At 40.6% G+C, this 25644-nt stretch overlaps 1 protein-coding gene across 2 annotated transcripts in view; it reads left to right on the top strand.

The window, feature by feature from the left end:
- The window catches only part of LPAR1 (lysophosphatidic acid receptor 1), a 70405-nt gene that overhangs the window by 28442 nt on the left and 16319 nt on the right, over positions 1-25644 (top strand). For both annotated transcript variants that reach the window (XM_061455150.1, XM_061455151.1), the window contains exon 3: positions 4798-5545. In XM_061455150.1, coding sequence (XP_061311134.1) covers positions 4798-5545 — 748 coding nt within the window. The remainder of the gene's footprint in view (positions 1-4797; positions 5546-25644) is intronic.

Genomic DNA, 25644 nt, shown 5'->3' with positions numbered 1-25644 from the left:
TTTCTTAATTAGTACCCTTATTTGGGGATTTTGAAGTTGGCAGTTCCCTAAAGTTTTTCAGCTCAAGCCTTCCTGGTATGTTGGTAAACTTCAGAGTATTTACATAAACTTAAAGCAGTGCTACTGCTTTTCCATTCGCTGCTGCAGTAAATGTAAAGCTTTAAGGCACCTATTCCTGTTTGGGAGTCCTACCATTCCCAAGTCTGCATTTCTTCTGAAATGTTTTTGGATTTCTGGCTGACACTGACAATGATAAATATTGTTTTGGGGATCCAAGGGTAGCTACCTGATGATTAAAAACTCATCTTGGATATCATGAGCCTCCTCAGAGTCTCTCAAACTTTAGGAAGAGCACAGGCAAAATGCATGACTCCTGCAAAGTTGAGGTCTCTGGCTTGTAGTTGGCATTTCATTGTTTGGAAAATGGTTGTATTCCTTCCTTGCCAGATAAATTGGTTTTCATCTCTTGTCTGTGTTCTCAGTAAGAAATCAGCAGCGTGTCGAGGTTAGTTCAGTAAATGAAAAATGAGAGGAGCAGACTATGTTTGGAGAGCTTAGGGTTAATTTTTTTTTTTTGAGTTTTCTTGGATATGGAATCATTTTTGTGGCTTCCAAGTCTTAAAAGCTCTGTAAAAGTCAGACCTTAGTATTCTAAGAATGCTCAGCTCTGTTCTCTGTTTCTCTCAGTGAGAAATAAATGAACCCATGAATGCCGGAGGGGAGGGGGTCCTTTTCTCTTTAATATTTTTTGTTAAGTGGACTGGGGATCTCTGCAAACTCTGATTGCAGCAGGATTTGTAAACTGATCATTTGCCCCTGAGGCACCTTGTGCTAACAAATGCTTAGTTTAGACAGAATCTATCACTTGGTATTTGTTTTACACCCTAAGCATCTCTCCATGCACAGCCCTGTCCAGGTGGGCTGTCACTCAGCACCAAGCTGGCAGGACCCAGAGATCCCCTCTCACCTTCCCTCTCCAGGCAAACAGTGGCTTCTTCACTCCGGTCAAGACAATAAGAGGCTGCTTACCTAAGGAAGTCCCATGGGCAAGCTCTTCCTTGCCTTAAATCCAAATCTTCACCTCACTCCTCAAGCTCTGATGGAGACTTGGGGCAGCAGCGTGATGAATCAAGGATGAAACACTGGCAAATTGCTTACACAAGCTTTTCTTCCAGTCTCTCCACTGCCACCTCACTGGCATGGTTTCTTACCACCAGAGTGGAGGAGCCAAGAGGACAAGTGTAGCAGATAGCAGCTGGAAAGCCAGTGACAAGGTGGTATTCCGGCTACAGCATGACTATGTGTTGACAGTAGAAGCAGAGTGAGTTTTATTTACTAAGTCCTGGTATGGGATTTCCTGGCCTGTGTGTATTGTGTTGTGGTTATTACTGTGTCTCATCATATTAAGAGATTTAACTCCATGTACTCAGGATTTTCTTGTTCTTTGGTTTGGGACAGCCATGTCTTGAGTATTCAGTCAACCTCACATGATTAGAGGAGGCTTTGCTTTTAGCCTGCTATTACTCCATTTTGCTTTATGTGTCTTGCTGGTTCATAATTCAGATGTTTTCTTTTTCTACAGAGACATGTCCTAGAGGTTTAGTTAACATGGGCAATTTGCAACTCAGTTTGTTTTAAACTTCTGTTGAGATATACTAAATGGATGAGGTAAATCTCAGGGCACTGCACATCTGGCTTACCCAGGCAATGAAACACACTGAGTGAAACTTCAGGAAATTAAAATATAAACTTCCCTGCCCCTTTTCCTGCAGGGCCAGAAGAAAGGGATGGGTCTGCCCGTTTGCATATCCCATTATGGTATGTTAACACTTTCAGTACTCAGAGATATGTTGTGTTGCCCTGCTGCTTGAGCCTTTCCAGTCAGATAGCAGCAGTAGGGGTAAATGTGATGCCTTGGGATTTGTACGTTCATGACCTGGGAGGTCAAAACCTTCCTGTAATATATACATTGGCATGCAAGAAAGCTGATCATCTGGGAAGTCCCCTGCTTGAACTTTTGTCAGCAGTCTCTTCTGCTGCCGTTCTTTCCCTTGGGACTGAAAAAAATCTTTTAAAGGCAATCCCAGGTTTTAGATTAGCACACTCTAAAAAACAAAACTTCTCAAATCCCTTATGTGAACAGTGTTTTGTTCCTGTGTCTTCAAAATCAGAGGAGCTAATGAGCCTCATGCTATTCCTCCAAGATTGCTCCAGCGCTGTCATGCTTTGAAATTTAACAAATCAGACTCTATACTGTTTTACATGTTCTTATGTGCATTGCATATGTTCAGCCCTGGCTTGGCTTTTTGTGATTGAGACTGTTTGTTTTTAATCATATCTGTGTCAGATTTCATGTGAAAAAGCTGAGGGATAAAAACTGGGGTTACAAAATAAAATCAGGATTACAAAATGGAAGGATAATTCACATTCTAAGCTGATGTGCAAAACAAAGACGCACAAAAAGTTAGATTTACCACATTTCAAATTTCTGAATTAAAAATTATATTCTGCCAGGTGTAGCTGTAGAGCAACTGTGGATCAGGGATTGTTACGTATAGGCAGCAGCCATCTGCAAGAAAAATTTCCATCAATAAATTTATAGACAAAGAGAGAATTTATTCAGGATCATGAAAGTCTACTAGATCCTGGAGTCCTGACCTCCTCTCTAAATTAGAGTGTATAACTGCATGTAGATATTCCTACAGAGAGAAAAAACGCAGGGCATTCACATAATTAATGCAGGTGTTGGCAAGCTTTTATAAGGGCCACTAATTCATTCATATGACTTCCTCTCTCCCTTAAGGGTTCCTATACTTGACCTGTTATTACCACATGGTCTTTAACCAAAGAATTAAAGCCAGATGTCTTGTAGCTAGGTTTCTCTTTGTTAACTATCCCTTATAAATCATTTTTTCTATGCAACAGAGAGATCCTACTGAAGAACTTTTAAAAATTCTTAAATAATTAAGGCTGAAATGTTTCTAACCTAAGAGTTGATGAATCCTAGAGGAACAATAAAAGTTTTATAGTCACTGTGCTGAGAAAGACTATTTACTCTAGCTTTTTATTATCCTGGGTCTGCAAATGTTTCTAATCGATGTTTAGGTTGGAGGTAAAATCATTCTGAAAAGACCTTTTTCCTTAACATAAATCTAAATGTCATGTAATGCATTTGGGATATTGGTGAAAGTTTTGGATATTGCTTCATAGGAATTAGTTTAATTGTGTTGACAAACAGAGGGAAAGAGAAATAGCTTTGGATAATTTTAAGGAAATTTTTGTCAGATACTATTTTCGCTTGAGTTCAATTACTAATTCTGTTTTCCAATTCTATACATTTTTTGTTTCCACATAAAGGTTAAGTTGGGTGTAGCATTTCCTGCAGAATGATTGGAGCTGTCCAAAGCATAGGGTTTTTGTTTGCATGTTTTAATGAGAAGAAATTCTTATCTTTTAGTATTGTTGATCTGTTCTTTCATTGGGCTTACTTGTTTCTTACTAAAACTGGTCCTCTTCTTGTGAAACTTCAAGTTTAGTCAATAGAGTTTCACAGCCATAAAAGGGTGTCAGAGCCACATCTCATGGGTGTCTTTAGAAAGAGACTTTTTTTGACATTAGTTTCTTGAGGGCTTTTTTGGTGGGTGTATTTTCTGTGGTTTTATTCTGTTTCATTTTTGGTTTTAATTATTATGATTACATCCTCATTTTAAGCCATGCTAAAGAAGGAACCAGGGTGTTGTTCAGAGGGGTTCTTCCTACAGTTTGCCTTTTGGGAATTGCACCTTGAGTAATTGATTATAATTGAGGAAGGAAACTCACTAAACCTTTTTTTTTTTGTTAGCCAACACTTCTATGCGAGAGTTCTACATTCTGTTAGAGTATGGGTCTTTGTTGCACCCATAGCTGTGCTCAGCTCAGTACTCTGCAAGAAAATGATTTACATATTCCCTGACAATACGTAACAGTACTTAATACAAGAAATAAGATTTGATGTTTTTAGCATTAAAATACTACTCTTCTGATTTATTGCCTCACTCCCAATTCAAATTGGAATAAATTGGTTCACACAAATTATACTTAAAAGCATGATTTATTTCAAAATACAGAAATGTGGCTGATAGAGAAAGAAGAATGCTCATAGAAATACAGTGGCAAGCTTCTTTTATTGTTTATAAATGTACTTTACGTTTTAAGGATATAGCCCCAGGCCCTGGCAATTCTTAGTTTTAGAACACACTGACAGTCTTAATTTAGGGTGTCCTTCCCAGTTTTGAAGATGGGACAAGAAGGAATACCCCTGATGGAGATCTGAATGAGTCAAAACCTACTGGGAAATGTAAGCTTTTCCTCCTTTTTGCAGAGCTCTTCACAGTGGTACAACCAAACAACAGTTTTATGCACTGATAATGTAAATAAGGTGTCCTGTAAGAGAGCTAACTTTTCTTAATTATGAATTGCATGCCTTTCACTTTAAGTGAATTTTTCAGCACATCTGGTTGGCCAGAAGCTCATTTGCTATGAATTTACGACTACATCAGGAATCATGCTAGCTCCCAGAGCAGATGGAAACATTTCTGGTTGTTTCTAATCTGGCTGCTGTTAGTAGACTCCTCAGAGCATTTGTTTGCGAATTGTGGAATGCCACTTAGTCTGAAAAAATAAATTTGTTCTGAAGCTTGTTCCCTTCCTGTCCCACTCCCCACTCTCTGTGTATGTCTTGTCCATGGAGACAATCATATTTCAGTTCTGATGTCATTCTTCTTTTTCTCTTTTTTTTTTTTACCCTTTTTCTTTCAGTCCACAGCCATGAATGAACCACAGTGCTACTACAATGAAACCATTGCCTTCTTTTATAATCGAAGTGGAAAATATCTAGCCACTGAATGGAATACTGTCAGCAAGCTTGTAATGGGACTGGGGATTACAGTCTGCATCTTCATAATGCTGGCCAACCTCTTGGTCATGGTGGCTATTTATGTCAACCGCCGATTCCACTTCCCTATTTATTACTTAATGGCCAACTTAGCCGCCGCGGACTTTTTTGCAGGACTGGCCTACTTTTACTTAATGTTCAACACAGGACCCAACACTAGAAGACTGACTGTAAGCACCTGGCTTCTCCGTCAGGGTCTTATTGACACTAGCTTGACGGCCTCTGTAGCCAATTTGTTGGCCATTGCTATTGAGCGGCACATTACAGTTTTCCGAATGCAGCTACACACTCGGATGAGCAACCGGCGAGTGGTGGTCGTAATTGTTGTTATTTGGACAATGGCCATAGTCATGGGCGCCATACCAAGTGTTGGATGGAACTGTATTTGTGATATCACTCACTGCTCCAACATGGCACCGCTCTACAGTGACTCCTACCTGGTCTTTTGGGCTATTTTCAACCTGGTCACCTTTGTGGTCATGGTCGTCCTGTATGCTCATATCTTTGGGTACGTCCGCCAAAGGACTATGAGGATGTCCAGACACAGTTCTGGACCCCGCAGGAATAGGGACACCATGATGAGCCTCCTGAAGACTGTCGTCATTGTGCTTGGTAAGTGTTTACTTTGCCTTCCCTGTTCCCTCCGCTCTGTTTATCAGGTGATTTAAGTAATGCACGTCCAGCTTATGGGAGGGTGAGAGGTTGGTAGTGTTTGCAAGACATTAGAAGAGGTGGGGGCAATAAGAGCCCCCAGCATTCATTACTGTGTTGGGACTGTCAAGCTTATTTATGGAAGAGGGTCTAAGAGACTTGGTTACTTAGCCCTAGATGTGAAACTGATGAAAATTCAGGACCTCAGGATGTAAGGTGATGGGATTTTGCACCAATGCAGGTTTAATACCTGTTGAGCATCCTATGCTGTGCAGTGTTTGCCCTTTTGCCTTTGAACATGCCAAATGGCTGCAACCTTTGATAGTACAGGGAAGGCTCAGTCTTCCTCTGAAGTATCTCTTGTCTCCTTTTTGCCACCCAAAAGGTGTTCTGTGCATTCAGGCCGTACTCCCATGTCTGAAGACCAATGAGGGACTACAGGGTATTGATGAAAAGATCTCACATGTTAAGCAGGACTGCATGTACATTTTACTCAGGTGTATAATGTTTGGCACATCTGAGCATCTACCAATTTGCTAATTTAGAAAAGTAGCATGTGAGGCACTGGTGTGCTTGAACTTATTTCTCAGGAGGTGCCCAAGCTTCAGCGCTTGGAAAACAGGAGGCAAATACCATGGCACACTTAGAGTCAGAAGATTTGTGTCTTTTTGTAAATGGCTGTATTTGGTTTTTGTCAGGAACTCTCAAGTTTCCTTATGCAAAAGCACAGCCTAGATACTGGGTACCACTGGCCAGTGATGTTCTTTGTAGTTTGTTCTGTTTGTCGTTGATGACAGTAAGTTAAAGGCAGGCAGGGATGGTGCCAATTGTCTGCTTGTCCCAACCTGTGTTCTTACCCATGAGGTCTTCCAGCACAGAAGACGAGTCTCTTGGGATCCTAGTACCCTGCTGCATCATGAAGATACCCTAGTAGTCCATAAATGCACCTGTACAAAGTCTGCAAAGCTCAAAACTTAACCCCAGTTCTTGACATCTTGATTTCCGTTGCTCTGTTTTGACTTGTGCTCTCTAGCAGTTAATGTCTGCACAAACACAGCAGAATAATTGCAGAGATTTGATGTGAATCACAGTGTCAATTCATACTTTAGTTCAAGAATGTAAATCTAGCTGTCTGACCTGGTGCTTAGCTTTGTAGCCAGAATAGGAGCTGTGTAGTTGACTAACCTGTTCAGCCATTGAGAAGTCTTATTCCTACATGTATTGCTCTCCTCTTTGGGAAAAGAATGTTTGAGTTTTGGGAGGGAGGCTATAGTGGTGGGTAAAAACTTTCCTGACTGCCTGGTGGTTTGGAAATCTGTCCGTCCCCACTTCCATCATCCTCCTTGCAGAAGGCAAAATGAGGTTAAGGACAAAAGGAATATTCAGATTTTGCAGTTGTCTTTTTTGGAACTAAATCCTTGTTTTCTCTACCTACAGCAGTGGGGTATTTCCTTTGAGGTGAAAGACTGCCTCAAACTTTAAAAAAAGAAATGTGGGTGGGAAATGGCCAGTGCTTATTCCAGTGAAACACAGAGCTGAAGGAGTAAATAGTCACTGAATAAATTGTACATGGCAGCTCATGCCAAGCATATATGGGGACTAGAGGTGTGTATGCAGCTGTAAGGTGAAGTACTGACTGCACCCTCCTCTGTTCTCTTATGAGCAGAGGTCACAGGGGAGATTACAGGCTACCCAGTATGGCTGCAACAGTGTACAAGGAACATGAAGTAGCCCTTTTTTAACCCCTGTAAGTACCTTATTTTTTTCAAGGTATTGTTCTGGAAACAGTGAAACAAGTCCAGAGGTTAAGTAGCACTAGCCAAACTGAAGGTGACTCAAGTTTAGCTGCTGATGTAGTTCAGTAATATCCCTGATTCCTCACTGGGGTTATTTGAAGTGAGAATTTTTCAGGTCTGCAGGTAGTACGCATTGAAGCTTTCTTCAGAATTCAGGCAGAACCATGTTTCTTGTTACTGGTGCAGTTATTCATTCAGTGTTGTGCACACACTTTGGTTTAGCATCTTTTCTAATCTGCATAAAGTACCATTTACAGAGAGAGGCATTGTAGTATTTGTTTTGAATTAAACATAGGAACTTCCAGACTGTGACACAGTTCATCCTGTATTTGGATCTCCCACTTTGGTATTATTTTGAAAAGGGTTTGTTTTGGGGTTTATTGGTTTTGTTTGTTCTCCAAAGCAGTGTGTTTTCTTTGGTAGAAGGAGGTCGGTCAGAAGGTTACAGTGTAAAGAAGCAGCAATGCTTTCACCTCCTTACAATCTGTGAGACACAGTTGCAAGATAAAAATGGTTGGAAGAGAGCTGTGGGTTTGTTTTTGGTTTGTTGGGTTTTGTTTGGGTTTGTTTTAATAATAAATGAAAAAAAAAATAGCCTGAAGCCAAGAATTGGGCCTGGGGGCAACCGCAGCGGCTTTGGGAGGTTAAATGTTTGTACATCAGGGTGTTAAGCAGACTGCTAGATGAACCACGAGAAATTTTCATTATTTGTCATCAGCTGACAAATGGCGTCCGATATTACTGAATTTATGCTTCCAGTGGAAGATTGTTTTGGGGAACAAAAAGAAGCTAAGCATCACTTTGAAGGGCTGGTTAGGTGTTACCTCAGCTTGGAGTAGGCAGTGCAGTCAGCCTATTGATCAGGTGAGTGTCCTTGTGCTTTGCAATTGCTTGCGGGCTGCTTGTAAGTCTGGCTTAAAAATTTCACAAGCAGAAGATTTAATTTCAAGTGTTATACTCCCCAAGTGCCTTCCTGCAGACACAGCCAGTAGACAGTGCTGCAAGTTTATCTGCTTCAGCTTTGGCAAAGGCAGAAAAGGTGGGTGTCTTAGGCTGCCTGGAGCAATTTGATGAACATTTATCTCATGCAGTCTGGAAATCTGGCTTTTTCTGCATCAATAAACCCCAATAGCACAGCAGAAAAGACTCCCTGCTTCTGTTAATGGTGAAGATCAGGGTAATACATTGCTATTTGAGGCAGAAACCAACTTTCTGCTAGAGGTGGAGATGGGAAAGGAAGCGGTTCAGTTTGTGTTATCAAGATCCCTCTCCCACCTCTCCCTAGCTGAGTGAGGAAGGGAGCTGGTGCGTGTCAGCCCACTTACCCGTTTTGGAGAGGAAGTGTGCCCTGAAAACCAAGGAAAAACAAAGCTGGGACTCTGAGTAAACCTATAAGCATTGGTAGAGGGAAGCAGTACTCATCTTAGGAGCTTTGTTAGAATGCTGCTCATCTGTAAGTAACCCCTTAGTGATTTGGGCAGCAATGAACTGTTCGTTTGACTTTTAAACTTCCATAAATGGTTCTTCCTGAAGTTGTCCTGCTGGCTGTGCTCCCAGGCAAAGAAAGCCTCACTGCTGCAAGCAGAAGTTCATCTTTTCCTCTGTCTCCATCCACACTACATTTCAGGAGGCAGGAGAGGGAGCAAATTGACAAAAGAGCTTCTTGTTTGTTAGCTGCCTAACACAGCCTGGCCTCCAGGTGCCTTACTGCCTTGCTGCAAGAGGAGAAGAGCTGCCCTGAAGGGGTGCAGTTGTTGCAGCAGCAATGCTGTCAGCATGTGCAGGGCGCATGCCAGCCACCTCTGACAAGGGGTAATTGTGTGGGGAGGGCTACGGCTGCTTGACGCGCTGGCTGGAGCAGTCGGGATCTGGCACACTGCGTCATCCCATAAGTGGGTGGGATGCTGAATTCGAGGAACGAGCCAGAAGCAGAGAACAGATTTTTTTTTTGTTTCTTTTTTTTTCATGCCCTTTGGGGTTTTTCTTTTTCCTTGGGTAAAATATTTTAAACAGAAGGAAGTGATGTCATAGTTGAGCCCTTTTTTCTTTTAACAAGGCTGCTTTTGAAATCTTTCGAAAGTAACAAGGAACATAAAACTCTTTCTCTAGAGCGTGCCTTTCCTCTGCGCAGGGGCTAAAGCAGGACTGATCAGCATAGGGCACATAGCCATAAAATCAGGTCTGATTCAGCTTGTAGCTCAGTAACACTTTTGCCTTTCACCACCACCATGTGTTACATTTAAATGAGCGATCAAGGGAACAGACAGCAACAAGAGCTGAAATTTGGCATCCCCTCTTCCATCCTCCACATTATCTTACATTTAAGGACAAAGCTGAACATTTCCTGATGGAAGTCAATGTTAGACTCTGAATGCATTTGGCTGGAACAAATGCAGGTTTGGCCCAAAAATGGATGATATCTACTGTTTTAAGAAGGAGTGAAAGCACTGAAAAAGGATTTCAGGTCTGGAAAAACTTAGCTCTGCTCTGGATTTCCATGGCCTGGAATAAGTTGTGAAAGGCTAGGGTCTTTAAGGGTTCTTATATACCTGCATTTGTAGGTAACTACCGGATTAGATTATTAGTGTTGGAGAGTTAACCTGTATATTCTCTTGCCTAAATGCTGATTAAACACCCATTCTTAATTTGTCAGCTCTTGTTTTTACAATGCGGATAACACTCTTCCCTACAGCTCCATACACATCTTTGGCCATTCTTCTCTGTAAGATTATGATACTGAGGTTTTATAACTGAACTTTGTTTAACAGTAATAGCGGAAAGCCTTTTCATATGTATTTAACCAGTCCTGCCAATTAGCCTTACGTGTTGGGCGAGTTCTCAATGTTGTTTGGCCAAAATTAGGCATGCCTGTTGAGCCAAGCGCTACAGCTAACCCCCAGAACATAGGGAGAGCAAACAATGAATTCATGATTGCTTACCCTTTATGTTCCTGGGAACTAAACAGACACTTAGGACTTTCCCGCCTGCCTGTAAAACCATCCACTTTGTTTGGAAGGAGGAATGTAGTTTATTCTGTAAGATCTGGAAACTAATGTGGGCACAGATTAAAAAAAAAAAGTGAAGGTACTTTTTGTATAAACTGTTTTGATTTAAAGGAGCCTCACTGTGTTTGAAGACAGTCACTTATTGTAGCAAAGCAATAAATGCAAGAAAAAACATCTGGAAGTTCAGTATAAACATCTGGCAGGGTGGAACTGCTCAGCAACAGCTTTTTTGCTGCCTTCTCTTTCTGTCGCAGTTATGAATTGCATGAGAAGCTTATTTTTATACTCTTGTAGTTTTTCGTTCACATCTAGGTACCAAATGGGGATGGAAAGCAGCAAGTAACTATGCTAATGCATGTGAGTGCCAACATATGCTGTAGCTATATAGTTAAAGCAAATAAAGTTCCCACCCCACAGTGAAAGCTGTCCCTGCCCATGGCAAGGGATTGGAACTGGGTGATCTTTAAGATCACTTCCAACCCAAACCATTCTATGATGCTGTGATTAATTATTGATAAGTTTAACCTTTTCTGGGTGATGGATTGATATGCAATATTTCATTCCAAGATCAAAAAAAAAGGTCTGGAGGGGCATACTTTTTAAAGGATGTTTTCAACATCTATGCTGTGTCTTCTGCTGTGCAGTCTGTATCTTTTCCTTCTTCCTCCCCTCATGCAGTAATAACACTTTATTCTCTGTAGAAAATAAAAAGACTGAAATAGTGCTACACAGCACCCTGTGTTTTGCCAGATGCATTTCTTTATTTCCATACTCCTCATGCAGTGTTAGGTGGTCAACTGGGATAGCCTATATTCATCAGCCCCCAAATTGTAAGGCTTTGATATACCCAAGCCTTATTAACTATATTTCACCAGTTACCAAGTGGTTCCAAGCTGAGATGATCTTATCTAAACAGAACTTGCTTATGGCATCATTTGAACTTCAGAAAGCCCTTCCTGCCCATAGAAAGTTATTCTGGTAGGCCAAAGCAAACATTAGCCTTGTCGGGCAATTCAGGCAAAAGAATGGTCTTTTGGAGAAGCCAAGATGTAACTGTGAGCCCTGTGATGAGAAGGAGAGAACTTCACCTATTCACCTCTTCCCCAAGACGTCCTGCTTGTGTGGGAAGAGCTGAGCTCCTCAGCAGCATTTTCTCTGAGATGACTGAAAATAAGTATGTCCAAGCTTGGAGATGTCCTTCCAGCAGGTAACTGTGGTCCCATCCAGTTGGGGTTTTTCCTTGACATTATTACATTTTCCTTAGAGGGTTGGGCTGGGCAGTGAGATCAGGCTGGAGTTCAAATGAGACCAGCACATTTCACAGCTGCTTCTCTGGGACTGGGGGACTGTGAAGTCATAAATACTGGGTTACCCTGTGGCCAGCACGGGGAGCTCATTCTGAGTCACCAACCCTGCCTGACCCCTGCATCACAGTGATGTCGCTTGTATATTGATTTAGTCCTGACGGAAAAACAGGGCAATAAACTCTGGTGTGGGCAATACGACTCTTAGCATCAATGACTCTCTGTTCTTCTACACAGGGTACAGTTATGTGCAGTCCCAGTGTTTTTAGATAAGTATATTTTAAAAGGGCATAAGCTGTGAATTTAACCCACAGTAAACTGGGAAATGATGGCTGCTGACTGTAGTCTAGATGGAGTGTTCCTCATAGAGTTTATATGTTTAATTCTTGTTACCATTGTGTGGAGAAGGAAGATTTATAATAAGCGTTTTCAGAGCTGCAGTGTGGTGGCAATACTTCCAAGTTGTATCATCAAATATTTGCTGAAGAAGTGATTTTTTTTTTTTTAATTAAAATTTTCCTACAAGATATATATTCTGCCTGTAGGATTTCTGATGGCTTGGGTTTCTTTCTCTTTTCTTAGTGGAAATCCATGGAAGTCATGATTGTTCCTCAGAAGCTTCCCTGGGGGAAAGTAACACATACAATTTGGGGTGGAGGTGACATTCAGGGCTTTCAGTAACTACTTACAATGCATTACCTAGCACTGTTTTAGAAAAGGGAGACAAATTTTCACAAAGAACTATTAAAAATTAGTTACACCTTATCAGCAAAATGAGTTTCTGCTTTCAGTTAAAATAATGGAGGCATGAAACTTGCTAATGATCTAAACTGTAATCTGTACATAATTATGCAGTGACTGGAGTGTGTCTTAAATTTAAGACCCTTTGGACTTCCATAGGATGTTTCTTGCTTGTGTTTTTTTTTTTCATGCAGCTAGTAAAAGCAATACTATGTGTGCTCTCTTACAATCTGTCTCTCTAAATCTCACTCACTGATTGTTTTTATTGTCATTTGTAGTTCTGCAAATGAATTCCAGTGGATCCTTTTGAATTTTGTCTAGTAGCCCTAGGTGAAATCTCTTCCCAGTACTGCTTGGCTGGTGAGGATAAAGAGAATAAGGAAGCACAGCATCTGGAAATTACACTGTGGTCAGTTTGTTTGTGTGATAAACTTGATAAGTAGGTTTCTTTTTCAAAGCAAGCCGGTGCAAGCTCTCCTTGCTGAAGCAGAAGTTTTTGACGCCCTGGATCCAGGCCACTCTTTCTCTGAACCTAGGGTGTGGCTGGGTGTATTGGGAGTCTTGTTCTAAATGTTTTACTTAATACCTGTACTGGCTTTCCCAATTAAATTTATTGCATCCCCAGCTAAAGCTGATATGCCCTGGGTAAATATCTTCTCTATAAAGTATTCCAGGTATCCGTGTGTGATTCATTGCTTCACCACGGGGAAGGTATTTGGAAGTTTTCCTCCTCTTTCCCCCTTCAATTAAGTATTTTTCATTTTTATTTGGGATCCTTTGAAACTGTGCATTGAGGAACTTAGATCATTTCCCAAGGCAGGAATGTGGTTTTATTTTTTTTTTTGAAGGGGGAAAATCTCACTAGTAAATCCATTCCTTTACAGATGATGGAAATGAGGCCTTATTTAATAAAAGTCTTTCCTGGGCTTTGGGATAATTTATTACCTTTTCAGGGAAGAGATAAATTTGAAGAATAAAGGAAAGCTGTTTGCATTCTTCTGAGAATGGCCAGAGTGGGATAAACATCCAGAAGTTCTTGGTTTGCGCTCATATTCAGCTTCTGATTAAAAAATAATTAAAAAAAAATAAAAAAAAATCTAATTCCTTGCATAGGTTGTCTCTCGTTTCCAGAAGGTGTCTAAAAATGAATTGCAATGTCAAAAATAGCTATTCTTCTCAACAAGGCCAAGGGAATTGGTTTTCATTCTTTATGTATAATAGGATTTGGAAGTCACACCCTTATCTTACCGCAACTAATAGAATCCAACCTTTTCTGTTGGATCCAGGTGAAATAACAAACTGCTGGCTAAGGAGTGAAATTCACTTAGTGAAAATCCTCGCTGAACCAGTGAGTTAGTACCACATCTTGCTCTGCCATCTGACTCCATTTAGCAGTGCTATGGCCGTGTGTGAGTACTCATCAACTTGGGCTTCCCCAAAATAGTGAATGTGGGGATATATTGTGGGGCATTTGCCCCAGAACAGACTCATGGTAAACTCTGAGAAAGCTGAAGGCTCAGGGTAGAAACTGTTACCAAGGAAAACATTTGAAAATCAGTGTGGGCAGGAAGACTTACATGTAAAATGTCAGCGCATGACCAAGGCATACTGATGTTACTCTTTTTAAGCTGAATGTTTTGGAACAGGAGACGGGAATCCATCCTTTAGAAGAGGCAACAGTAATGCTTTTACAAAATGGCTGCTTGTGAGGTAACATTTTTGTCCTCTAGAAAGCACATAGTTACATGAGGAGTTTGGTTCTAAATGTTTTGCTTAATTTCTTCACTGATTTTCTGATTTAAATTTCTTGCATCCTCAGCTAAAACTGATACATCCTTGGTAACCATTAAAGAAACGCATTTGCAGTCTGGAACATCTGTGGTTATGTGCAGCCTCTGGCTTGTGTTTTCATCTTTGAGATACCATTTGTCCGTTCCATGTTTCGGTGAAAACAGCTCACTAATACAAACTTTCAGCTAGACCTCAGCTTGAGAAACTATGTGAACAAAAATGCCAGTTGTTAACTTGTCACATTGTAAAACTGCATTCAGTGAAGCACTGAACAATCATTTGTTTCCACCAGTGGAAAACACTGAGAACAAGAGACTTTTGTGAGAGAAAAGTGTTGCTCCTTCTTGTGCATTGCTTCATTGCACATGAGCAGTGTGAGTAAGTATTCTGGGTTGTCTGTTTTTCTGGGGTAATCTGTAAAAACAGAAGAATACAAATTTAAATGCAAATTATTTTTACCTTTATAGTTTCAATAAAGCTAATGGCTCTTAACATCAAAGCTTAACTGAGACATCTGAGGTACAGCAGTCGGTCACTGGGGTGGGAAATGGTCAGCAGTGAGTAATAGCTTTCAGACAGCAGCTTTTGTGCCTCCCTCTTAAATCTACGTATGAAAAGCATGTTCAAGGAAAAGGCCTATTTTCTTTTTTTTTCTTTCCTGCTTTTTCTTTCCTGCTTTTTCTTTCTTTCTTTCTCTTTCTTTCTTTCTCTTTCTTTCTTTCTCTTTCTTTCTTTCTCTTTCTTTCTTCCTCTTTCTTTCTTTCTCTTTCTTTCTTTCTTTCTCTTTCTTTCTTTCTCTTTATTTCTTTCTCTTTCTTTTTTTTCTTTCTTTTTCTTTCTTTCTTTCTTTTTCTTTCTCTTTCTTTCTCTTTCTTTCTCTTTCTTTCTCTTTCTTTCTCTTTCTTTCTCTTTCTCTTTCTTTCTCTTTCTTTCTTTTTCTTTCTTTTTCTTTCTTTTTCTTTCTTTTTCTTTCTTTTTCTTTCTTTTTCTTTCTTTTTCTTTCTTTTTCTTTCTTTTTCTTTCTTTTTCTTTCTTTTTCTTTCTTTTTCTTTCTTTTTCTTTCTTTTTCTTTCTTTTTCTTTCTTTTTCTTTCTTTTTCTTTCTTTCTTTTTTTCTTTTTCTTTCTTTCTTTTCCTTTCTTTCTTTTTCTTTCTTTTTCTTTCTTTCTTTTTCTTTCTTTCTTTTTCTTTCTTCCTTTTTCTTTCTTCCTTTCTCTTTCTTCCTTTTTCTTTCTTTCTTTTTCTTTCTTTCTCTTTTTTCCCCCATTCCTCCCTTCCTCCCTTCCTTTCCCTCTTCTTTCTTCCCCTTCCCTCCTTCCCTCCTTCCCTCCTTTCCCTTTTCTTTCTTTCCCTTCTTCCCCTTTTCTTTCTTTCCCTTTTCTTTCTTTCCCTCTTCTTTCTTCTCCTTCCCTCCTTTCCCTTTTCTTTCTTTCCCTTTTCTTTCTTTCCCTTTTCTTTCTTTCCCTTTTCTTTCTTTCCATTTTCTTTCTTTCCCTTTTCTTTCTTTCTCCTCCTCTCCTCCTCCTCCTCCTCCTCTCCTCCTCCTCCTCTCCTCCTCTCCTTTCATACAGCTGGGAATGCTGTCACTGAGCTTACAGGTGGGCTTGTTTTCCTTTTTTCTTTCAGACAAAGGTGGTCTTTTATTTTTTAGTTTTTAACCTTCAGCCCTTCCCTGAATAAGTTTCTGTCAGTTACACATTTGATGACCTTCTTTAAAGCTGAAAGCAGTAAGAGCAACAGAAAATTCCCATGCTTTCTGCAGTTCTCAATCAAGAAACCTTTTTGCCACCTTTCCACTTTTCTCAGCCTAAAAATAATCTCTGAAATTCATTTTCCTTGAATCCATATGGAGGATAAACTGTTACTATGTCCAAGAGTGCTTCTTATATATGTGGCGGGTCCACTGGTAGACACATATCCTTTCCCATCACTTCCTGGAGAGCAGGCAAAAGGACTCAGAGCTTGCAATGGAAAGTCACAAGACTTCAGAAACTATGACATCATTTGTTAAGTGAAGTGTTGTCCATCAGTCTGTGCTGCTTAATGAAGTACTTGAGCAAGGGGAAATATTGTAAGTGAAAATACTTGTTTTCCAGGCCCACTATCAAACAGGAGGTATTTGAGCAGTCAGGAATAAGTGCTTTGAAGTTTATGGCCAGGGTGACCTTAAGTTCTGCAGCTGGGAAGTGAAAATGCAGTTTGTAAAACTGTCCCAGACGTACCTGCACAGGACTGGCCATCTGCTGCTGCGGGCTGATGTTAGGAGAGCACCCTCTGTGTGCTGCAGTAGGTTGAGATAGTAATTCCTTCATGTTAGTGCTAAAATCTATGAGTTTACTTTAAAAAAAACAGGTTTCAGATAGTTTTGAGGCAAGTGAGAGAGCGCAATTCTGTTCCATTTCATTGTGTTGGAGTAAGAGCTATCTTCTTGGGTCTTTCAGCTTTACTAAAGTACTCTGTATCCCAAGTACAAATTTGCTAATGTAACCATAGATATGCAAAGACAGTTAAGATTTTTGAAGTATCTTCTTTCATGAAAGAAATTGTCATCGCCTGAAGAAGATGAAGGGAATTTAGCTATTACAAGCACAAAAAGCTGCCAAGCTCCCTGCACTTATCTTATTTTCATGGAAATCGTTTCCTCTGACCTTGGACTCACTACCTTCCTTGCTCACCTAAAAGCAGTTTTATGAGCTGTTTCCCATCTTCTGATATTGAACCTCAGAAAGAACTTTTTCTGACATATGGCACTGATAACTCTCATTTTCCCTTGTTTGAAGTTGCTATTGAGTGCCCACTTTTACTTTTCTAGAAGTGTGAGGAGTAGCGTAGAGATTAATTTTCCAAGCAGAAGCTGTGCATGTAGAGAGGAAAAAAAGAAAGAAAAAGAGCTGAAAGAAAAAGAAAAAATTGATTGCATATTTATGCAAAATAGTTGTCTCTTTCTTCCATTAAACAAAAATTGAAAACTTCAAGAAGATATCAAGCACATTTAGATATATAACTGGATTTCCTTGATGATGTGTTGGATTTATGTATTTTTTTTTAGTTGGTTACCTTTGCTAATTACCAAAATAAACACATTTTATGACATTTTTCTACCATAACTGCATCCTGCTCATAGAAAAAGGTTCAGTGGAAATTGTGCTCACCTTTTCCCAGCTTGAATCAGTTATTATAACATCTCAGACCACCACAGGCCCAATGTCATCTGCTGGTCTCCCATGTGGCACAGTGCCCTTCACACTCCATGTGCTTCAGTGCCAGTGCTACTGCATGTGCATTTTGGTTAGCTCACGTGAATGGGGAGGAAAAACTTCTACATAATTACAAAAAAAAAGAAACCAAAACCCAAACAGTTGCATTTCAAACCTTGAACATCTGAGGAACAGACCAGTTTTATCTGTCCCTTCAGCTGGGGTGCAGGGTGAAGAGTGGTGGAGAGTCTGATAAATAACAGTATTAAAAAGCCAATCCTGTTGTGTCTGTTAATTAGCAGCTGGTGCTACAAGGTCTAGTTTTGGTATAGGTGAGTTACAGTTAAAGACTAGCATAGCCATGAGTTTGGATACATACTTTAAGCGGTGTCTGCCTTCAGATTACAGCCGTTTCAATACGTAGTAAGAAACTACCAATTTTAAGTGATGTGTAAAACAGCCTGTTGCTCAGAGTTAATTGGCAAAGGGACTAGGCCATGAAAAGCCTCATGAATGGGGAAAGGCACAGACTAAAGTAGTAAAGTCATGTCTTCTCTGCAAATAGAAATGGATACAACTCCCATCTGCTCATACCATGCTGTGGAAAGCAGGGTGGGAATGATGTGTGGGTGTTTCTAATCCCTGCTTGCACAGGTCAAAACAGAAATTTGTGATAGAAAAACTGTCTTGAGTTGGCAGACCAGCAGAGTATGTCTGCTAGTGCTTGATGTTCAAAGTCATGTCAGCAGGGCACTCAATGTTCTGGTTCCTCCTCTGAAGGCTAATAGTGAAATGGAATTCAGTGCTGACTAGCTCATTTTCCAGGAGATCTCTTGCCTTTGACATGTATATGCCCAAAGAAGAAAAGAGATTGCATGTAAGCAAAAGAATAGGAAGGGAACTGCCCCTACACCCTTTAAAAAGTAATGTATTTTTAGTATACAGTGAGTGATTTCTGAATTAGTGCCAATGCAGGCAGATACCAGTTCTGAATCAAAAGCCTTTGCTCTGTCTGGGCTTCCTACTGACATTATCCAGTGTCTTGGAGTTCTCATTTGAATCAGATTTTGAGCTTTCCAAACACATATTAACAGCTTGCAACTTCAAAACTTTGCCATTCCTGCTCCCCGGAAGAATGGCAGAGTGTGTCTGAGGAGACCACGAGCTGTTCTTCTAACTTAAGGAAAGAGGTCAGTGTAGTATCGTACAGTCCTGCTGACATCCTCAGGTGTTTCAGTCTCATCCTTCATGTGAGATAGAAATTTCTTAATCATCATTACTATCTGTGAAGGAGATGGAGAGGTCATGCTCCACATTTTAGATAGCTCAGACTTAAGCCTTGATTTCTGCATCTACTGCTTTACTTCAGGCATATGGTTTGTTAGCTGGATATGAAGGGGTTTTATGTAATTTCAGAATAGCACCCATTGTAAACTTCATGGTCAGCTACTCCTTTGCTGTAGGCTCGCAAGCGTATGCCGTGTTAAAGGCATAATCTTCATTTGGTAACTGCACTAGCTGCAAATGAAACCTTTAGGTTAACCTCCGTTGCAGTTGTGAGTGTTGAAAGGAAAGAGGTTTTTTTATTGAGATGGTTGTACCTTTCAGGGCCATGGAAGATACTTTTTTAAAAAGGGTTTCAACCTGGCTTTCTGACTTCAGCCAGAAATTACCAGAAATGTAGGTTGTACTACTAGAAGCTACACAGCGCCAGTAGGTTACTGAAAGGATTTCCCATTTTAATGCGCAGGATGGATGTGGTAGGGTGGTGCACAAGCATTAAAGGCTAAAAAAAAATTAAAAAGTATTACAAGGTTGTGTCTTGGAAGCAGGAAGTAAAGATTTCTATCCAGGCAAGGTGAATAGTAAATTGCTTGAATTTTATTTGATATATTTTGTTTTGGAGGTTGACTACCCGTAAGGTTAATTTAAGTATGCAGTTGCAAAGTGTTTACCTTTTTTTATTGGCCAGTGTTTACCAAGTGGCATCTAGAAAACTGAAGAATCATTTCCCACAAAATGTGCTGACTAAAATTCTTGTTCTGAAGCTAATGGATAAGTAATTCATATTGGAGAAAAGGAGCTAACTCTCACTGTTAGCTGAGGGTGGAGGAGATGGTCACTGAAGCTCATCCACGGTGTACCTTGTGAAATACAGGAAAAATTGGCATATCTTATAATGCTTGGCATAGTTTCTGGAACTTGTGTGAGTGTTCCATGATGATTTATGAATTTATATTAACAGTGTGTCTTTTGGAAGTATCTTTTGTAGTATACAGTAGTGGAATGTATTCATTGTTCCTCAGAGATCGAAACATTTTTGTTATTATTGCAGTATGCATGCTTGTTACCTAACACAGCAAAACAGGAAATGAAGGAAATTGACTTTTGCTCACTCTAGTTTTGTTCTGGTGCCAGAGTGTAGGGTGATCTGCAGGATTAATCCTGAAGACATGAAATGGTTTCTTCCTTTTCTTACTCGGGCTTGCCTTGGGCTTAATGAGATCTCTCTTGAAAAACCCTCTCGGCCTCAGGTGAAAAGCGAAGACAGAGACTCCTGGAGAGAGCTGTTAATCCGGCAGATGACTCTAGTCCCTTCTGCTTAGGTTTCTGCAGCTCACACCTTTCCCATCCCCAGGGAGGCTGCTGATTAATATGACTTCTGTAGACCATGAGGATTAAAAATGAGAATAATCAACATCACTGGTTATTCAGTGAGAATAATCAGCATCAAATCCTTGGCTGCATTAGCTAGTATGCTGTATGAAAGGAGTTGTGTCTTTGCAGCAGAAAAGCTTGGCTTAGTTCAGTCTAGAGTGAGGAGGGGTCAATTTCAATAAACAAACAAAGGAAACTAGTTAACTGGCAATAATTAACAGCACTCTTTAGATGAACACTTCAGCTTCCAGTCTATTAATCCATCAAATAACCCGAGTGCTGCATTCACGATGTGCTCCTGTGTGGAGTGTTAAAGAGCAGCAGGCTTTCAGATAGGCAGCACTGGCCATACCTGCCCCATCAAGTGAGAGGTGTGCACAAAGCCATATGCAGTCAAGAGATGTGACCTTTTACACGCGTTCCAGAGAACACAGTAGTGATTGATGCTCTTTCCCAGGAGATTGTCCTTTTATTTAAATTTGTTGATTCTTCACCCACCCTTCCTCTGCTCCCTCTGTTCCCGTCTCTTCACTCCCTTTATTTATAACTTTATCTCTGTGGCCTTGCCCCTATCAGCTGGCAGGCAGGAGCAGCATCTCCACAAGCCAGCCCAGCCTCCAGGATGGGTTGTGGCAGTGTGAACTGTTGGGGGTTGTTGCAGGGCCAGTGGTGGTCCCATCTCAGGTGTCTCTGAGAAGGACTGGGCTGATGGGCTCTCTTGGCTTGTGGCTTGGCAGAGAAAAGCAATTCCAGGCATATTTCCAGAAAACAAAGTGTAGCAGTGTTCCTTCAAGCTGTTGTTACAGGCATAAATAACCCATGTACGGAGATTTACTCTCAGAAGAAAAGCAAATAAATTTTTTTTTCCTGAGTTTTTGGAACCAGGCAGTGAAATGGAAGAAGCATGTGCTGAATTTTTACCCTGACAGTGACAATACCATGTTTTCTCCAGGGTGAATTAAAAATAGATGCATTTAAACCATAAGAGTAGTCTAAAATAACTGTTTGTTTACTGGTAATACACATTGGTTACTGGTAACCTTTGACATTTCTTTCGTGGATATGGATGTTGATTTTACAAGCAAACATGATTTAATTAACAGGGAGCTCTCAATTCACTATGCTTTTGCTGAATTGTTTAATTTTTTTTCTAGTTTCTGAAATGTTTCAGGATTGGATTTTTGGTTTGTGTTTTTTATTTTGCTGAAATTGCCTGTTACATACTCTGCAGTACATCTGCAAGTTGCTTACATTCAGAAGAAATTCTGAATTCCCTAGAAACTTTGAGTTGCTAAGAATTAAAGATAAATAAATAAAATTCCCCCATTAATTTTGGATATGGAACTTTAAAACTTTTTCCTTGGAAGGTTTGGAAAATAGTACAATTAAATATTCCCATTGAGCCCTCTTGCTGATTTATCTCTCTGAGAACAGAACTACCTCAGTGGGAGGAGTATTGAGTACTTTGGCTGCAGAGCTGGGTTTGCTTCACAGCTTCCCCACAATGGGAAGGTCTAAGGGCGTGGGGGGTACAGCACAGCTCATTTTACTGTTGCTGCTTAGATTTTGGGTGTTTCTTGCCTCAAGTAGCTCCCTCTGCGTCCAGCAGAGCCCACAGAAAAAGCAGGGCAGGGGCATATCCTCCTATGTGGCAGTGGTTAGAGTTGCAAAGGATACATGTTTTTTCCAGGTTCCCCAAAGTTTTGCTCATTCTAGGGAGGCTATCACCCCTCCTTAGTGCTCTGAGAAGCCCAACACCAAAACCATATTTTTTTAATTATTTTATTTTGATTTAAGCTAGTTGTCAGACACTTCTAGTTCCTAACCTCAGGACCTGATTGAGCACCAGTAACTGAAGAAGTAGATTCTACAGAAATATGGACAAGTCAAGGCTTGAGTGAGAAAGAACTTGTGCCTTTTTGAGTATTTCCCTTTGGGAGGTATGTTCAGCCAAGACACAGCAATTTTCCAGTTACAGTGCATATGACAGTGCCTCAAATTTCTGACATCTCCTTCTCAATTGAAAACAAGTGGCAAAAGCTGGATCCAGAGCTGGCTGAAGCGCAAGTTCTGCATTTGGCTGTGTTAACACTAGGATTTCACTGCAAGTGTTGGTGTAATCTTAGCAGGGGCATGAATCAGACTTTAAAACCTGGCCCTGACTTTAAAAAATGGTGACAAAATGTATTGAACTCTGAGCGTAATCTGTTCATAAGCTTTGTGCCTTCACACTTCACTTTGAAACAGTGTGATCTGCTCCCAGATTTTTTGAAGTGATATCCTGCATCCGTTAGGCTGACTATCAAGAATTACCCTTGACTCATAGAGGAGCAGGAATCTTGTAAAGTGTCAGTTACAGGATGTCTCCAGTGCATATTGCATTGCTGAGTGCAGATCCCCCTCAAAATACCAAAAAAATAGCTAAAGAAAATATACTTGTCAGAGGTTTTCTTAGAGAAGCTTTGACATCCTGTCCTGGGTGCTTTCAAACGGGACAGAGAAAATATCTGTAAGATGCAGCAATTTCATCATGCATCTCTTCAGATGTATGTAAGAAAGCAGAAACCACAACAAACCAAAAAAGTCAGCCCAAGCAGAAGGCTTCTGCTACTGTTTTAGAGTTAAATTTTTGTTGTTGTTAAAAAAGTAATCTTAGTAGAGTGCATTGAAAAGACAGTAGATACAGATATAACTGCCTATCAAACTGTATGTATGCAATTTTGCAGGCAGCATTTTGCAATAGTGTGATATGGTAGAGTTCTGTGTGTGCTGAAATCTCTGATAATAAGAGATGTATGTTGCCACATCTTGAAACCATCTCCTCTACTTTCATGACATGGACTGACCACTTCAAAAAAAAAAAAAAAATCTACATGCTTGGAAATGCATTTTCTTTCTTTAAACACCTTTAAATACCCCAGGAAAATAAAACACAAAGTGCTCGGAAAAGGCAGGTGCATTGCCAGCTTTTTGAAGAGCTGTGACAGAAAAGTTGCTAGGCCAGCTATAGGTTCAGTGACTTCCTGAACCAGCATGAGAGATATCAGTAACAGAAATATCTGGAAATATTTAATTATTTCGTAGCTCATTCCATGTATGAATTGTTCTTTCTTTAGATGGAGAGGGACTTGTATTATTTTCATCATTTGAGATTAAAAGGCACATATTGCAATTTGTGCTCTTGGTGTGAGGTTTTCCCAGGGCACCCATCATTGCTGTGACTACAGCTGCCCTCGTTGGGGCAGCGTCAGCTCTGGCTTCAGGACGTGCTCAGAGTTCATAGGTGCTCAAGAGCTGATAAACATGCCTTTGGTCTGCACGTGATGCACTGGCAGGAACTGCCACATGACCTGTCTCTGAGCTATTACAAATGCTTGTGAAAAAAACAACATTTGTGTAAGGGGTGGATCTGCACTGGGAAGATAAGTCCTCGAATTCTGGTCATAGCAGTTGCCTCTGAACCCCAGCAGATGGATGGGGGACACAGGCTGGGTTAGGGCTTGAGACTGCCTCTGATGAGTGAGGTTTTGGGCTCTCTGGCAATTCTGTGATACCAGGGAGCATTACTGGTCCTTCCAGGTCTCCCTGGGGGACCACTGTGAAGTTCTTGGACCTTTTCTCTGAGGAAGCCAAAAGTCTAGGCTGCTCTGGCTTCTTCAGGTCCGTTTCGGGCATCTTCCAGCAAGGTCTCCCAGAGAGGCCTGTCACTTCCCCTGCCATGGAGGTACACCAGTGTTTTTGTTTTCACCACTCCTCAAAACAAAAAATTACCAGTTAAATGTCCTTGAAGCCAGGCAACACAAACAAATGCCATGTGATAACACTGTGCTTCTGAAAAGCAATGCAGTGCTAAATAAGCCAGAGAGAGACATTAGTACCATTCCTCCCTGTTTAGCATCTTACAGATTAAGTATGAGTGTTCCCAGAAAAATTAGCTAAGAATTGTGGCAGGGAAGGGTTTTATCAGCAAGTTTGTGCTGCTAGTTATTCAGCACAGGAAGGAGACAGCTCATGTTCTTGTGATGCCAGCTTAATGGGACAGCTTTCTATAGTGTCATGAAATTCAAAAAGTGCAGCTAGAGAAGAGGATGAACTGACAGGCCTCATGTGGCCCTCTTCTGCTCTAAACAACTTCCGGGATTGTCTCCTTTAATCTGTTTTACACGTGTCGATAGAATATTTCTGGGGAAAAGATTAAGTTTTAAATCGCATGTGTAAATATTTACACGCATCTGTTGCAGTGATATGTAATGCTGTTGCAGGCATTGATATACTTCCTCTGCCTTGCCTTTCCCTGTGCTCATTGTACTGTATGTGGTCGTCTTGTTCCTTATCGTAAAGCCTCCTGACAGTGTGTACCACATTTCACAAACAAACTCATTTCCTTGCTTTCTGATGTATTTGTTCCTGCCTGCGCCCTGCACCATCTACTATAAATGACTGAATTTTTCACTCAAAATGCTTTCATTGCAGCAACATTCAAGCTTAGATGTGTTTCTAGCAGCAGTGTTTGACAGCCACAACTGAATCCTGGAAGATCTCTGCATGCAACCCTCTCCCATCCACCCTGAACTCCTGCCCAAAGTAAGCCTGATGAATGCAGGTATTATTCTGTGATGGAGAATAAGGAGGAGGAAGTGAGGAACACCCAGGCTGTGAATCCATTAGAGGCACCTTTTTTTTTTTCCTTCATTTTTGTCCTGTTATGAATGTTATGTATACCAAATTGCAGTAACATACAAAGCATTGATGTCAGTGGACACTCACAGCGATGGGCAATAGAGCAGCAAAAAAAAGAAGCCAGCAAATCTGAAGCTTGTTTTGCTGGTTGGTTTGGCTATGTATTGTTTGAGGCACAGCACTGGTAAATCCCCTGGCTGCAAAGCCTGCTTAGTAAAGACAAGCAGCTGAAGGCATGGACTTTTCTTACAGCACAGATATGGCCTGTCTGCCTTGCTACATTCATCCCTAGCTTTGCTAGCCTGCCTGTGTTACGGCCACTCTTCTGAGGCTGTGGAAAACTGGTGAGAAGCTGGCAAGTAGCTTGAAATGAAGTCCAGCAAAACCTAATCTGAGTTTGCATCGGGGCTTCCGCTTTATGCACATCCCCTACACACTGCTGCTGTGTTGGAGTTCACCTCAGTGTTGCCTCAATATTCCTTTAATTTTTAAAACATCTTTAAAAAAATGAGGTCACCTCTGACTGGCTTCTTCAGTGTATTGCTAAATAGTTCGGGGGGTTATTTTTTTTTTCTGAATAAAAAAAAGAAAAGAAGCTCCGTGTTTCACTTACAGCAGCAGAAGTACTTCTTGGAAGCAATTACTGAAGGATTTTGCAAGCACTTTGCTTACAATGTACTAATTGTGTTGTGTTTTTTTTTTAACCTAAACATTCCTCAGTGAAGGGCCTTTTCCTTAAAGGTCTCAGTTTATTTCATGCAGCTTCCCTTCTGCTTTAGGCGCAAATCCACAGATATCTGCTAAAAAAACAACTGCACGAATCTGGCAAACTCATATATCAGTGTGTCTCACAGAATCATAGAATCACAGAATAGTTAGGGTTGGAAAG

The sequence above is a fragment of the Pezoporus flaviventris genome, unplaced genomic scaffold (genome assembly GCF_033815535.1).
Source record: "Pezoporus flaviventris isolate CSIRO_AGI_PZ_B2104156 unplaced genomic scaffold, CSIRO_AGI_Pfla_v1 ptg000018l, whole genome shotgun sequence".
In the NCBI taxonomy this organism is placed as follows: Eukaryota; Metazoa; Chordata; class Aves; order Psittaciformes; family Psittacidae; genus Pezoporus; species Pezoporus flaviventris.
Note: the sequence above shows the minus strand (reverse complement) of the source record. Positions and strands in the feature narration are given on the sequence as shown.